At 32.6% G+C, this 14,312-nt stretch overlaps 1 protein-coding gene across 1 annotated transcript; it reads right to left on the bottom strand.

The window, feature by feature from the left end:
- Positions 1–1,214: 1,214 nt before the first annotated feature.
- On the bottom strand, positions 1,215–8,448 carry LOC127970657 (fibronectin type III domain-containing protein 5-like). The gene is made up of 6 exons (XM_052573323.1): positions 8,093–8,448; positions 3,517–3,632; positions 3,153–3,351; positions 2,995–3,084; positions 2,751–2,926; positions 1,215–1,759 (listed from the first exon to the last, which is right to left on the bottom strand). The coding sequence occupies exons 1-5, from the start codon at positions 8,160–8,162 to the stop codon at positions 2,787–2,789; spliced, it is 615 nt and encodes a 204-aa protein (XP_052429283.1). The 5' UTR covers positions 8,163–8,448; the 3' UTR covers positions 1,215–1,759; positions 2,751–2,786.
- Positions 8,449–14,312: the final 5,864 nt, after the last annotated feature.

Below are 14,312 nucleotides of genomic sequence, written 5' to 3'. Positions count from 1 at the left end.
TTATTAGTGAATTTTCTAACTGCTGCAAAATCCCATATTTTACACTGGGGTCCAAAAAGTTTCAAACCGCTTTGTTTAGTTTTTATTTGTTTATTTTCAATTTCTTGTTCCAAAGAGCAGTGTTATTTTACTTATACAGTTGAAGTCAAAAGTGGAAACTTTTCAAAAGGTGAAATGTAACTTGTCTTCTGGGAAACGTAACTATCTTCTTTAGTTTCTGAAGGGCAGTACTAAATAAGAAAAAATGTTCTTCAATCGGTGCTAAAGTTTTCACAACAACACAGTATTAAGAATCAAATGTATGTACTGTACTAAACAACATGCATTTTGTATAATTCATCTTATTTTGGTAAAATTATTAACATTTTGCAGATTCTGCAAGTTGTATTTAAACGTTTGACTTCAGCTGTATATAATATAGTAGTATTTATTTATATATTGAATTAGCTGTCATTTGTAAGTTTTTAGCTTTCATTTTAATTTCAGTTTGCTTTTTAGTTAAGTCATATTTATAATAATAATAATAAAAAACTATATATACATGGATTTAATTTACTTTTTATTTCATGTTTAATAATTTTAGGATCTGAACTTATAATTTTTTTAGTTTTTAATTTCAGCATAATTTCATTAACCGAAAATTGTTGTAACGGTTTAGTTTTATTTAAAAATAACAACTCTAATCTTGAGCTTCAGGAACTAATCTGACCACGTGTATCAATCACATCAACATTGTTATACATTTGTGCAGGAATTGTGCAGAATTATAAATATTTCTTATTTACTTTATAGCCTTTCTTTGTTTAAAATATTTATATTCTTAAACCTTAAGTATTTAAGTGCTATTTTAAATCCTATATTTTAAATGTGGTTTCAGACTTTTGAACTCCAACCCAGCCAACAAGAAACATTCTCAGAACACTGTTTATAGTAGAACATAGAGTGGTCTTAAATATTGTTCTAAAACAGTTTTAGTGGAACATTCATCTTACATTTTTTATTTTATTTCAGAATGTTCAGAGAACATTCAAAGGAACGTACCCATGTTTGCAAAATTCTAAAATGGAATGTTCCCTTGATGCTTGCATACCCCCCAATATATATATATATATATATATATATATATATATATATATATATATATATATATATATATATATATATATATATATATATATATATATATATATATATATATATTACAAGAGCATTTTGACAGCTTGAAATGTATGTTCTGCATTTAGTGGCTTCTAAATGTATTATAAAACCATCACCACCATTGAGAGGAATGTGGATCATGCCGTTTGAAAAGAGTAAAAGAGAAAACCAGATAAAGGAGCAGAGCTCAAGAGTTTTCAAGTTTAAAAGGAAGATTTTAAATGGGCACAGATCTTCCTGCCAACACCATTTGTTTGTAAAGTGAGAAAGAGAAGTTAGAAGGGTCTTTTTCCCTGCATTTCTTTCTTTCTCTCTTCTGTCATGAACAGCCACAGATTATGTCTCATCTCCAGACTGTTGGAGCCAGAGCGGGTCTGTGTGAAAGTTCACCATTCTGGCTTATATTTCAGATGCTTGCTATGGATTATTCCAGCTTTTTTCAGGAAACTCCAGTATTCCTGCTTCCTGTTTGGAGGATGAGCACATACAGCCGTTCTGTGTCCGTGTGGTAAAGACAGAATCCATCGAGGCAGAAACCATCCTGTCACACTCTGATAATGTTCACAGATGGCATTGGGTTATTGTTGTTGTTCTTGGGGAACTGCGGAGAGTGGAAGCAGATGTCTAATGTTAGTGAGAGGATTGGAGGGTGGCCTGGAGTGATCAGCGCAGAACATGGTGCAATAAGTGGAGTAATGAAAAAATGAAGGATGCGAAGGCTGTTTCAAAAGATAGCCAAGCCAACATAATTAAACCAGCTTCTATGTTAACCGTTTTGAGCAGCATCACATGTATTGCTCCCAGAGAATGCAATCCCATAATGTACAGTAAAGCACCGACAGTTGTTAATAAAAAAAGGATAATTAATAAATAAATCTAACAGTTTTATGCTGATAAATCTAACACCTGGTAAATCTAACAGTGTTAATATATATATTCAATATACAAAAATATTCATTACATACAAAAAATACAGTAGTTCAGTGTATTTATATTATATTATATTATATTATATACTTATTACCTGCGATTTTACTGCACTTTTATGTTTTCTAGAATATCATTGCATTAGAGTTGTTATAATTGACTAAAATTATAGAAACCCAAATTATTGGTTATTATAGTTAACATTTTTATTAATAAAGGAAGTCCATTAAATAATATTAATAGATATAGCTTTTGGTTTTAATAATGTTAGTAAATTAGTGGGGGGAAAAATCATGTTTACCTGTGCAATTAACTAATGTTAACAACTTATTCTATATTTTACTTAATTTAGTTTTTGAGTTATTTCATATTTTACTTAAACTGTATTTATGTATTAAAATAACTGAAGTTAAAACCGAGTAAAAACAACACAGACATAAAAAAACACCAAAAATATATTTACTACAATTTTACTTTTAAATGAAAAAAGAAAATATAAAAAGTAAAATAAAATAAAAAATATTTTAAAAATAAATATTAAACTAAAACAGTACCTCAATGAAACTAAAATAACACAGTTGATATCAAATGTGAAATGCATTATGAATGATGATGGTCTTATGAAACATGAAGAGAAATGCCAGTTGAGTTTGGGATGATTGTACCTGCCTAGTGTGGTCTGGCCTCTCGCAGGCCAGCGGTTATACCTTACTGCGCAGCAGACCTCCTGACGGATGCTCAGGGGTGCTGCACTCGGATGAGTTCTTGGCTTTATCCTTGTTATTGTTGGGCTCGTTGTCTTTGATGATGTCGTACTGGCGGCAGAAGAGCGCAATCACGCCTGAAAGAGACAAAAATGACATGAACACTGCAGATGTGGTATATGCCGTTCAATGAACCATCACTTACCTGCCCACATGATCAGAACCACCACGATGATGATGAGCTCTCCTGCCCGGAGCTGAGCGTTCTGACCCACTTCTTCCATGGTCACTTCGTCTGTGAAAAATACATTGATTATTAATGATTTAATTCATACTGAAAAATGAAAGAAGATTCAGTTGTACCTTTGCTCTTAGAAGCCTGTGTTTCAGCATCTTTTGGCGTTTTGAACTGCAGAGGTTCACTGAGGGGACTTGGCCCGCTTATGCTGATGGACTGAACATGCACTATATAGTCAGTATCTGCCTCCAGATCCCACAATGCACAGCTCCTCGTGGTAGTGTTCACTTCCTGGATGAAGCGCAGCATGCGGACGTCTTTTTTCTGTCATGGATAGATACAACAGTATTTAACAAAAAGCCTTCTCTTCACTTTTCACTATAAACAAATGATTTTGAATGAACATACAAATATATGCATGCTATATAGAGAGTGCTGAGTATTCGACTTTTCTCTCTCTCTCTCTCTCTCTCTCCATGTTCTGGTTACCTGTTGTGTGATGGCAAAGCCGATGACTGGCTCCCCATCTGGGATGTCCCATGTGACCACAGCAAAGCTGCCCTTTAGATCTCTGATGGACACATTCACTGGAGCAGCCAAACTGTCTGGGAAAAACAAAGTTGGTTCATGCAGATAATCTCTCTCTTTTTTTTTTTTTTGGCTGGGGATTTGGGGACTTAATAGTTAAAGTGATCTTTTTGGTTTTATTTATTTATTTATTAATGTTTACTTAATATTTGCTAGACGTTTATACTCTGAAAATCTTTGAAATGTAAACATTTTATTCATTTACTTTCTTATGCACATTCCTGGTCTTAATGTGTGATTCATCGATGATAAAGAGCATCATGAGGATGAACAATAACAGAAATACAGGTTTCGGAGGACATCAGGGTGATTAAATGGCAATATTTTCATTTCTGAGTGTTGTAATATTAATACGTAACAATGTGAGGAGTTTAATGGTGTTTTAATTTGACCTGATTTGCTTAATAAATATATAATAAATGATTTCTCAAGGATCATGTGATGCTGAAGACTGGAGTAATGATGCTGAAAATTCAGCTTTGCATCACAGGAATAAATTACATTTTAAAAGATATTCAAATAGAAAACAGTTATTTAAGTTAGGATAATATTTTATTGTTTTTATTTTGTTTACTGTTTTTGATCAAATAAATGCAGTCTTGGTGAGCAGAAGATGTTTGCTGAATGAGTGCCGTGTGCTTCAGAGAGCATTGCTATTTCTCTTCTCTACTGTTTAGAATAGTTTTTCTCTATTTCACAAACATAACATGTAAACTCTGTTTCTAGATGTAAGCCTTTTAGAGGGTTGACGTATGAGAAACTTGCCCACCTGCAGTGAGTCCGGTGCAATTAAAGGTGCCCCAGATAAAATGTTCATGCATATGAGCTCCTTCTTGCCTACATGTCATGTGATGAAGAAACAGGTTGTTGCATTGCTACAGTGAGAGCAGATATTCTTAGTATATGAACATTTATTGCAATCATATTTCATGCAAGGGGTCTATGAAAACCCAAAATGAAGTGTTGGACATTCACACATATATTAATACTGAAGTTTTGGCAAAAGTAAGCAATAATAAAAAATAAAAAAAGTAAATCCTTTTGTAAAATATTTTGTCGTTTTTAGATGTGGAAAATCATCACTATTTTTCCTCACTATAGTGAGCGCAATAACATCATACAGCGTGATCAGTGTAGTCTGACTTATGAAAGAAAGACTCACAAATCAGTCTCAAGCAACAGCAAGCTGTGTAGAAGTGTTGCTTCTGTTATTGTGTTTGTATTTAAGGCTCTAAGAATAACTTCACGTATTTTGTGCTTAACATACAAGACACATTCAGAAAGAATTCCCTATATGGTTGTACCACTTTCTCTTATACCATGATTCTCTGCAAACTATGAAAAACGGCTGGGCAAATGACTGTGAATGTTTATGCTAATGCATGCTATAGCACCCACTGCAGAATGCATACATGCATTTGTCTTCTGGATGGTGCTCTGACACATGTAGATGATGCATAAAATCATGCTTGCATAACTGAAGCATCTGTGGAGTACTGTATGTTTCAAGCTTAATATCTCGCTTAGACATCTACAGTATCCTCTGCTTGATGCCTGCATTAAATACACTTCTCTATAGGCTGTAGAAGTGCATTCTGGCAGCAATAACATTCACATGCTGTTGAATTATAAATGAAGCATCCCACATAGATGTAGAAGACGGGCAGAAAATAAACAAACGGACTGTACTGTTATATCCTAAGATGTATGTCATTGTTGCTGTCAATACTGTGTGTTAACATAGTTGGATTACTTTGTTTTCAGTTAGCCCCTTTTTGTTTGTTATTTTGGCCTTAACCCCCTCCTGAAGCTACAAGCGCCTTATTCTTTCTTTTTGAATTATCCATATTGTTAAACCTCTAATTTTCCCTTACCCTTTAATGCTGTAAAAAGACTTCGCATTGTAAATAAAATCTTGAAGAGTTTCCATGAGTGTGATTGCTGGGATTACAGATAGTCAACTCTCTCTCTCTCTCTCACACTATTTTGTTTGCAAGTTCACCGACACAATTGTTATTTTTTCTTAAGTAGCATATGTTACTCCCCTTGTCACCCCTAGACACCGAGGGGGACGTAACGGTACACTTAACTCCAATCGCACTGTTGTTTAAATATCTGTATTTAATTCATTACAAAACATTATTTTTAGCACTTCAATTAAATTATTTTTGTTTTGCTATCATATACAATATCATGAACTATCAGCTATGGCATACACCGATGTTACACTGTATATATACTTTATTTGGATCAATTCTAGGTTGTTTTTATTTACTCTCAGACAAAATCACTTGAGGCTGAACATAAAGAATGACTCCGTCAAGAAAAATAGGTCAAGATGATTGTACTAAAGACAAAACAAAATGAAGGAAGGCTTGAACTGAATGCTCCTCTAGAGGTTTTGAATGTAATCTCGCCTTAACACAAAGCAATTAGCCACATGAAGCCATCGCATGAATTGATCACAGGTAAGGGATGTTCATGACACAAAACAATACAGTTAATTAGCTTTAGACTATTTACAGTTGCCAGACAATGGAAAAATATACTCTAATAGGAACCAATAATTATTTGCTCTTTATGAGGAAAGACAGTGTTTAAGTTTCAGTGTTATTTTAGTATTATTTATTTACCATTATACTTTTTTATTAATAGTTTGAATTAGCTTCCAGTTTTTATATTTTTAGTTATTTTAATTTCAGTTAGTAGGTGAAATTAGTAGGTGAAGATCTTTTTTTCTTCTAAAATGTGCATTTTATTTATTTCAACCTTTTTTTTTTTTTGTTAACTATTTTTAGTTAAAAATGTTTAGTTAGTTAAAAATAGCAACTCTGATCTTGGCCTTAAATGGAAGATTGAACAGTCACATAAATATTACTATTTAGATTTTAAGATTTAGTTGAAATATTTATTTCCAGTTTGTAGTTTTTATTTCAGTTAGATACCAATGATTTTTTGTTTGTTTTTCATTTAATGTTTATTTTATTTCATTTTATTTCAGCTTTATTTCAATTCAACCACTACTAATAGTTCAACACTATTTTAAAAAGTATTTATTTTAGTTTTAGTCAATAACAACAACTCCATAATAACGAGTGTATGTGTTTGTAAAGATGAAAAGGGAGATATAATATTTGCTGCTTAACAAAATACACAAATGTGGACCAGGACACTTTCATTCCAAAGACATTCACACTCACTTCCTCTTTGTTTCCATAGCAACCAACACAAGCCTATGGAGCTTTTTATTTATGATAGATTTACACCGAGTAAACAAAACACCAAAACACCATAAAGATGAAGTGTATATAAGTATATGACTCACTGACTAAGTGAATGTATATCTCACCCAAAGCTGTCATATGACTTCAGAATATATTTCACAAGCCTTGTTGACTACAGCTTTAGTGATTTTTGCACAAAAGATTCACCACAAATTTTCCTTTTGTGTTAAAAAAAATCTAATAATAATAATGGCATAAATAAATAATAACATAAATTGCATTTTTCTACTAACAGTTCAACCTTTGAGTTTCTCTTGTAACAGTAGCCTCTGAAAGCATCAAGGGTATGACGGTTGCAGGCTCGCAGCTGCCAGAAGCCAGTTTATATCCTGATTCATGGCTTTTCCGTCTTTACTAGGGCTTGAATATGGTGCATTAAGATGAAAAATTTATGGCCCCATACATTAATGTGTCGGCTGCAGTTTTGATTTATTATTTCGCAGGCATCGTCTGCATTAGAAGAAGCTTCTTTTTGATGTTGTGCTTAAGGTGACAGGTTTGTGCAGAACAGAATCACTAAAGAATCAGTGTTTTTCTGTAATTGCATTTTTAGAAGATTTTTATGCCAGATTCAGTTTTATTTCATTTTTAAGTTAATTTATGTATTCATTTTATATTTAATTTAAATAAGTTTTTTTTATTTGCGTTTATTTATAATTCAATTTAATTATATATTTAGATTTTCATTTTTGTGCCAAATAATCTGATTTAAACTATCAAAAATTTGTAAAACAAAAAAACAAAAACACATGTATAACATAGCTAAATATGAAATATTACTAAACTATATTCATAATTTCAATAAGCCTAAACGCAAGACACACTGTGTCTGCTGTCTTTTGCGGTCGATAATGTAATTGAATTCACACAATCTAGTAGAGATTTATGATGCACTGCATTCGAGAGACACTGTGTGATTTGTGTGTGTGTGTGTTATGATGCAACAGGTGTGTATTATTGCTATAATATTTCGGTTCAGTTCAAGCATGGCTTTTGGCTCTGACCAAATTAATTTAATGCTTTATATTTTACCAGGCTCTCCGCGAAGGTTCAGACTTCAAATCATTACACATGCCACATGTGACCACAACTATCTCGTAATGCCTCATCGGATGTCATAATTAAAAGAATGTGTGCAGCAGTCCACATAAAGGCTCCATTAGCATTGATGGAATGCAATCTTGTAAACTTACCAGCCAAGACCCAAGACGCTCCGAAACAGCTCAATATGAGCAGCGGGGTGGGCATGAAAACCCTCCTCATGCTTTCCACGCAGGCTAGATGTGACTGTCCTCCGCTGGTCTTGCATTCACGTCGATGAATGTCTCTGTGGAACCGAAGCGCTCGATTTCAGCACCGCGGACAGCTCCAGTTCAGCCCCGCGCGACACCTGCATCGTTCTGCACAGCGGATGTTGAGATGGAGACACTGAAACGAAGCCTCTTTTGTCTTTGCGGTTCTTCATACGGCTGTCTTCATACCTGCAAGACTGAGGAAGCTCAAAAAAGAAGAAGAAAACCTGACTGAAGGAGTGTGCGGTGAGACTGTGGCATCTCTCTCTCTCTCTCTCTCTCTCTCTCTCTCTCTCTCTCTCTCTCTCTCTCTCTCTCTCATATGCACACTTGCTCTTTATCTGATGCATCTGTAATGCATCTGTCTAAATTCCGATTTAGGTGCTTTTGGTAAACACCTATATTATATTATTATATTATTCTTTATTTTACATATATAGGGTAATTTTAATTTATTTTATTTCTTATCTAAATGTAATTTCAATTAATTTCAATGTCATTTATTTTTTATTTTATTAATTTTTGCCATCATTTTTAAAATAAAATATTAAATTATGACTTAATTTTTAATTTAATTTTAATTTAATTTTTAATTTTACCTAATAATCAAATCAAGTTTGGTTGCTTTTTTTCTTTCTAGAACTAGCATTATTTAGCTTTCTTCAGTGTGAAATGTTTAAATGAGATTACTTTTTGTGACTTCTTGCCTTTCAGCATTTCTGCAGAAGGAGATATTATTTCTAAATGTTTTCTGATGCACGTTATCTTCAAGTTGATGTTTAGCATGTAAGCACTCATTTTGACTTTTGTCTTCTTCATGTTGCCACTTATTGTGACCAAGAATCACCCACTTAGATGGAATGAGACTAACCCTTATGCGTTGTTGGGGACGTTTTCGTCCACCAGGGGGTAAAGTTGAGTCTTATTTTGGTTACAACTTTCTCTGTGTTTGAGCTAATGGAATGATTTTCGGTGACCAATCTTATTTTGACCAGTATTTTGTACTCAACGGTACACTGTGGGCAAATTCACTAACCTTTCATTATGTTCGTGGATGAAAACATCCACTAAGTTAAACTACTGTAAAAATGTATCAGATAAATATTTTTCCACTTTTTTTGGCATAAATCTATTAATCAACCTCAGTCCTGATCAAAACTACCAAATGTGAGAAAAAAAAAATCCAAGATTTTAACTCTTTAATTACCAAGTTCATAAATTATGTCATAGATTTGAGGGAAAATAAACCACACAAAATTACATATTTTCAATATAAAAAGTGATTGTGGACTGGATATTTTTTTTTACCTTTTATCACAGTATTGGGCATGTCAAAGATTAGCAACAAGATTGGCTTTGATGCATTGTTAGTTTTTGTGTAGCATTTTTTTTCTCCCTCATTTGTTGTTGGTGGCTGTTTTTGCCCCCATTGACTTCCATTATAACAACATTTTTTGATTGCAAAGCCATGACACCATATAATCATGCATTCTTGATTGTTTGTGGTTTTCCCTTTTGGGAAGAGGTAAACATTTTTATTTTTTAGATTTGATCACTAGGTGGGACCATTAACCCTTTATATAGGCCTGTGCAAAAAAAAGGCTTGTATATGGAGTTATATGGAGTATAACAGCAAATTAGAGAGAGAGAGAGAGAGAGAGAGAGAGAGAGAGAGAGAGAGAAATAGCTGATATCATGATAATAGACTTCCATGGAAAATAATTAATAAAAAAAAATGGTGCAGCAGCAGTATTTTGCAGTGATTTCAGTCCATCCAAAAGAAATAAGTATTGATTATTTTACAGACAATATCCAGTCTAGCTCTTCTTCAGCATGAGGCCTGATGATGATGATTGACAAGTGTTCGCTCTGACACTCCAGCACCAGTATAGATACACACAGAAACACACATACAGATGAGAGACTTGGACATCTTCTCTATGGATATATCAACCTGTGAGAGATTCTTCCAGTGTCTTACACATGAGCTTGAGAAATGAAATCAGTCTCAGTGACAGACTGCACAAGTGGACAACTTTTCTTCACAGCTTGTTTACCTTTACCAAACATTCTTAATATTCAGTATCACTTTATTTTGTTTTTATTCATTAAACTAGATCCTGCTGGAGTAGATGGCATGAAATATTTTTTAGGAAGTTTATATGTGCACCAAATTTTACTAATTCATTTACACGTATTTATTATTGTGTATTCTGCTCTTATCAATGTTATTATATTAAAACTGTAAAAAAAAAAAAAAAAAAATAGATGATTGAAATATAATAACTAAGATAAAATATAACATCTGTAACATTTCCCATTGTCATTTAGTTTAAGTTGATGTGCTAATATAACAAACTAAAACTGAAATAAAAATGTATTATTTAAAAAAAGAAGGGAAAAATCACAAATGTTCACAACAAAATTTCTAACGCTTTAAAATAAAAGAAGCTTTACATAATATTAAAACTAAAACTAAAATTCAAATTGAAAGAAAAGACAACATAAAAAAATGTAAGTATGAATAAAAACTATAATAGTAATCAATGATAGTAATACAGCATCAACTCTTAATGCCTCATTTTAACTGAGAGACTAAATTAATATTTCTGTTCATTTTTAAACATTGATTTATCAAACCTCAGAATAATTTATTGTCATGCAGTATATTCAGATTATTTAAACCTCTTTTCATACATTATACTACATATTTGTACAATTTAATAAACACATTACAAATGCATTTACTTCAGGTCAAATTAATAGAATAAAGTTTTACAAGATTTTTTTCTGGCTTCTGCAGGATTCATAAACAAAGAAGGAAACAGTGAATCTCCTGTGTGTCTCTCACTCTCGATTATATCAGTATTTTGAGTTGTTATATAATGAGCAGAGTGATTCGGGGGCCTCTCACTGTCCCTAGTGTGATTCTGGGCACCTCAACTCATGACTTTATCGCTCACAACATCAGGTACAGTCAGACTCTTATTACATGCTTCCAAAACAGTGTGTGTCTGTGTATGTGCGAGTGTGTGTGTGTGTGTTTGCATGAACAGAAAAGTGTGAGTGTCCGTGTATCTGTGAGGGCAGGATTCTTGAGCCAGAGTTGTAGTGTCATGCTTTGCTGTGCAGAGGTAACAGGAAGTCCACAGAAGTGCTGACATCAAACTTCCTTTATCCTTTTAATATTTATGAAATGGCCTCACTGCTTGTCATGTGTATATTTACTGTTTAATGTTCATAGTTTCATACTGAAAGTCAGGATCAAGAATAAAACGAATGCATAAAATATATTTGAAAAAGTATCAAAAATAAACAGAGATGTTAAATATTTTGTGGTTAGACAGTTTTAATGTGATCTGTGATCTATAATGTGGCATAATTGCTCCCTGCTATCAATATCTCATATGTATTCCTCATACATTTCTTATGTTAGTGAATTCAAATGAGATTCTGGAATAAGGCAGTCCAATAGCTTATTGATTTATGTGATGCAAAGTTTTGTGCATTTGCTTAAGTGAGTGTGCATATACAGTGCTGTTCAAAAGTTTGGGATCAGTAAAATGTTGTATGTTTTTTTCTCTTGTGCTCATCAAGGCTGTATTTATTTGATAAAAATACAGAAAAAAATGTAATTTTGTGAGATATTATTTCAATTTCTATTATTGGTTTTCTGTTTTAATATACTTTAAAATATAATTTATTTCTGTGATCAAAGCTGAATTTTCAGCATCTTTACCCCAGTCTTTAGTGTCACATGATTTATCAGAGATCATTCTAATATTATATATTATCAGATATTATGCTGATATTATAAGAGCTGGAAACAATTTTACCGCTTCATATTTTTTATTTTTATTGGAATTATTATTTTGGAAACTGTGATAGTTTTTGTCTGGATTATTTTATGAATTAAAAGTTATAAAGAACAGCATTTATTAAAAATTAAATCTTTTCTAACATTATGAGTCTTTACAATTACTGTTTATCCATTTTAACACATCCTTGCTGAAAAAGAAAGAATTAATTTCTTTCAAAAAAAAAAAAGAAAGAAAAATATAACTTAATCCAAACTTCAGAAGAGTTGTGTATATTGTAACATAAGATTTCCATTTTGAATAAATGCTGTTTGTATGTGTGTGTGTGTGTGTGTGTGTGTGTGTGTGTGTGTGTGTGTATTTAACATTTTATATTCATAAAAGAATCCTGAAAATGTATCACAGGTTCCACAAAACATGTAGCAGCACAACTGTTTCCAACATAATAATAATAAATCAGTATATTTGAATGATTTCTGAAGGATCATGTGACACTGGAGTAATGATCCTAAAAATTCAGCTTTGCATCACAGGAATAAATTATATTTTAAAGTATATTCAAATAGAAACTAAAAAAATTGCAAAAATATTTCACAAAAGAACAGATTTTTTTTCTGTATTTTTGATCAAATAAATACAGCCTTCATGAGCACAAGAAACTTTTATATTAAAAATCTTGCTGATGTGGAATGTGGAAAATCTTTAAAACGAGACATTTTAGCGTAGTTAGAGTTTTATTTATTCTTTGGTTTTATTTATTGATTCATTCATGTTGCATATCGCTGGTTATTTATGATTTGGATTTGATATATTCTGATGATCAGAAAGATGCAAATGTGCGCTGAGGGTAAATTCAGGTCTCATTTCACTGAGACGTATGAGAGAATGAGCTTGAGTTTGTGTCATTTTATTATGTAACCCAAACGAAGCACACATGAGCCTTCAAAACCCATTAGATCTCAAAAATCAGTGAAACTCAAACAGAGAGTTACAGAATATTCGGTTTCACTGAAAAGAAGCAACACTTTCTACACTTTTACACTGATTGCTTGAGGTAGATCACGTTAAAGGAATAGTTTACCCAAAAATGATGTTTACTCACCCTCCAAACTCAGGCCATTCAATATGTAGATGAGTTTGTTTCTTCATCAGAACAGATTTGGAGAAAAAAAAGAGCTTTCCATCACTTGCTCACCAGTGGATCCTCTGCAGTGAATGGGTGCCGTCAGAATGATAGTCCAAACAGCTGATTAAAACATCACAATAATCCACAACACTCCATTCCATCAATTAATATCATGTGAATTGAAAAGTTGTATGTTTGTAAAACACAAAAACAAATCCATAATCCATAATATCACTTCCTCCAGTGAAAAAGCCCATTCTCTACTATCCTCTCACAACAAAATCATACAGACATATTTGTTTAGAAATCTTTTTGACAGTTTTCATTTGTAAACAGTGATTGATTTGTATAGATTTCTTTCCCGATTCAGACAAGATTACTGGACGTTTGTTTAAGCCGAAAGAAACCATTTTAATTGAAAAATATATTGATGGATTTGTTTCTTACAAATTCTGACGGCACCCATTCACTGCAGAAGATCCATTGGTGGGCAAGTAATGTAATGCAAAATATCTCCAAACCTGTTCTGCTGAAGAAACAAACTTGTCTACATCTCAGATGGCATATTCCATATCATTATATACTGTAGTTCTACAAATTTCAACACGTTTTGTTGATACTTTATTTGACTTTTTATTGGATAAAATAGGTATAGAATAAATCATATTTATAAATCAACATTTTTCTTGCTTCATCTGCAAATTTACTTGACAGTTATGCATTCCAACAATCTGTAAAAAAAAAAAAAAAAAAAAAAAAAAAAAAAAATCAGAGCTTGTTTCAGTGCATTAATTTCTTCTCCATGAAGGATACATGCAATGCTGCCAAAACAAGTTACTTGATTGTGCAGCATAATCATGTTCAGGGAAAATAATTTGCTGACAAACCAAGAAAATACTTTATAATTGCTCAAGTGTTTGCACTTAAGTCACCTTCAGAGTCCCTCCTGCACTTATTTCAAACATTTAACATCTGGTCCACCTCTCTAAATGAATCGGGGATTGCATGTAGACAGGCCCATTAAAAAAGAGCTTAATGTTATCGCTGGAGCATTCCAGAACGTTCTAAAAGAAGGTCACTGCCACTCAGCGGTTCTCATGGCTGCTTCATTATAGCACACTGTTAATGAACCAAGTGAGGAACAGAATGAAAAAAAAAAGTTGCATTATAAACAAAG

The sequence above is a fragment of the Carassius gibelio genome, chromosome B13 (assembly GCF_023724105.1).
Source record: "Carassius gibelio isolate Cgi1373 ecotype wild population from Czech Republic chromosome B13, carGib1.2-hapl.c, whole genome shotgun sequence".
Taxonomy (NCBI): Eukaryota; Metazoa; Chordata; class Actinopteri; order Cypriniformes; family Cyprinidae; genus Carassius; species Carassius gibelio.
The sequence above is the reverse complement of the archived record's forward strand: the minus strand, read 5'-3'. Positions and strand labels throughout refer to the sequence as shown.

Bases quoted from the DNA above. Each gene is read 5' to 3' on its own strand.
- LOC127970657 (XM_052573323.1), bottom strand. From the start codon at position 8,162: ATGAGGAGGGTTTTCATGCCCACCCCGCTGCTCATATTGAGCTGTTTC. The intron at 3,352-3,516 runs GTAACCAGAACA...TATCCATGACAG, and splicing joins GCTTTGCCATCACACAACAG to AAAAAAGACGTCCGCATGCT. The intron at 2,927-2,994 runs GTAAGTGATGGT...TGTCTCTTTCAG, and splicing joins GGTTCTGATCATGTGGGCAG to GCGTGATTGCGCTCTTCTGC.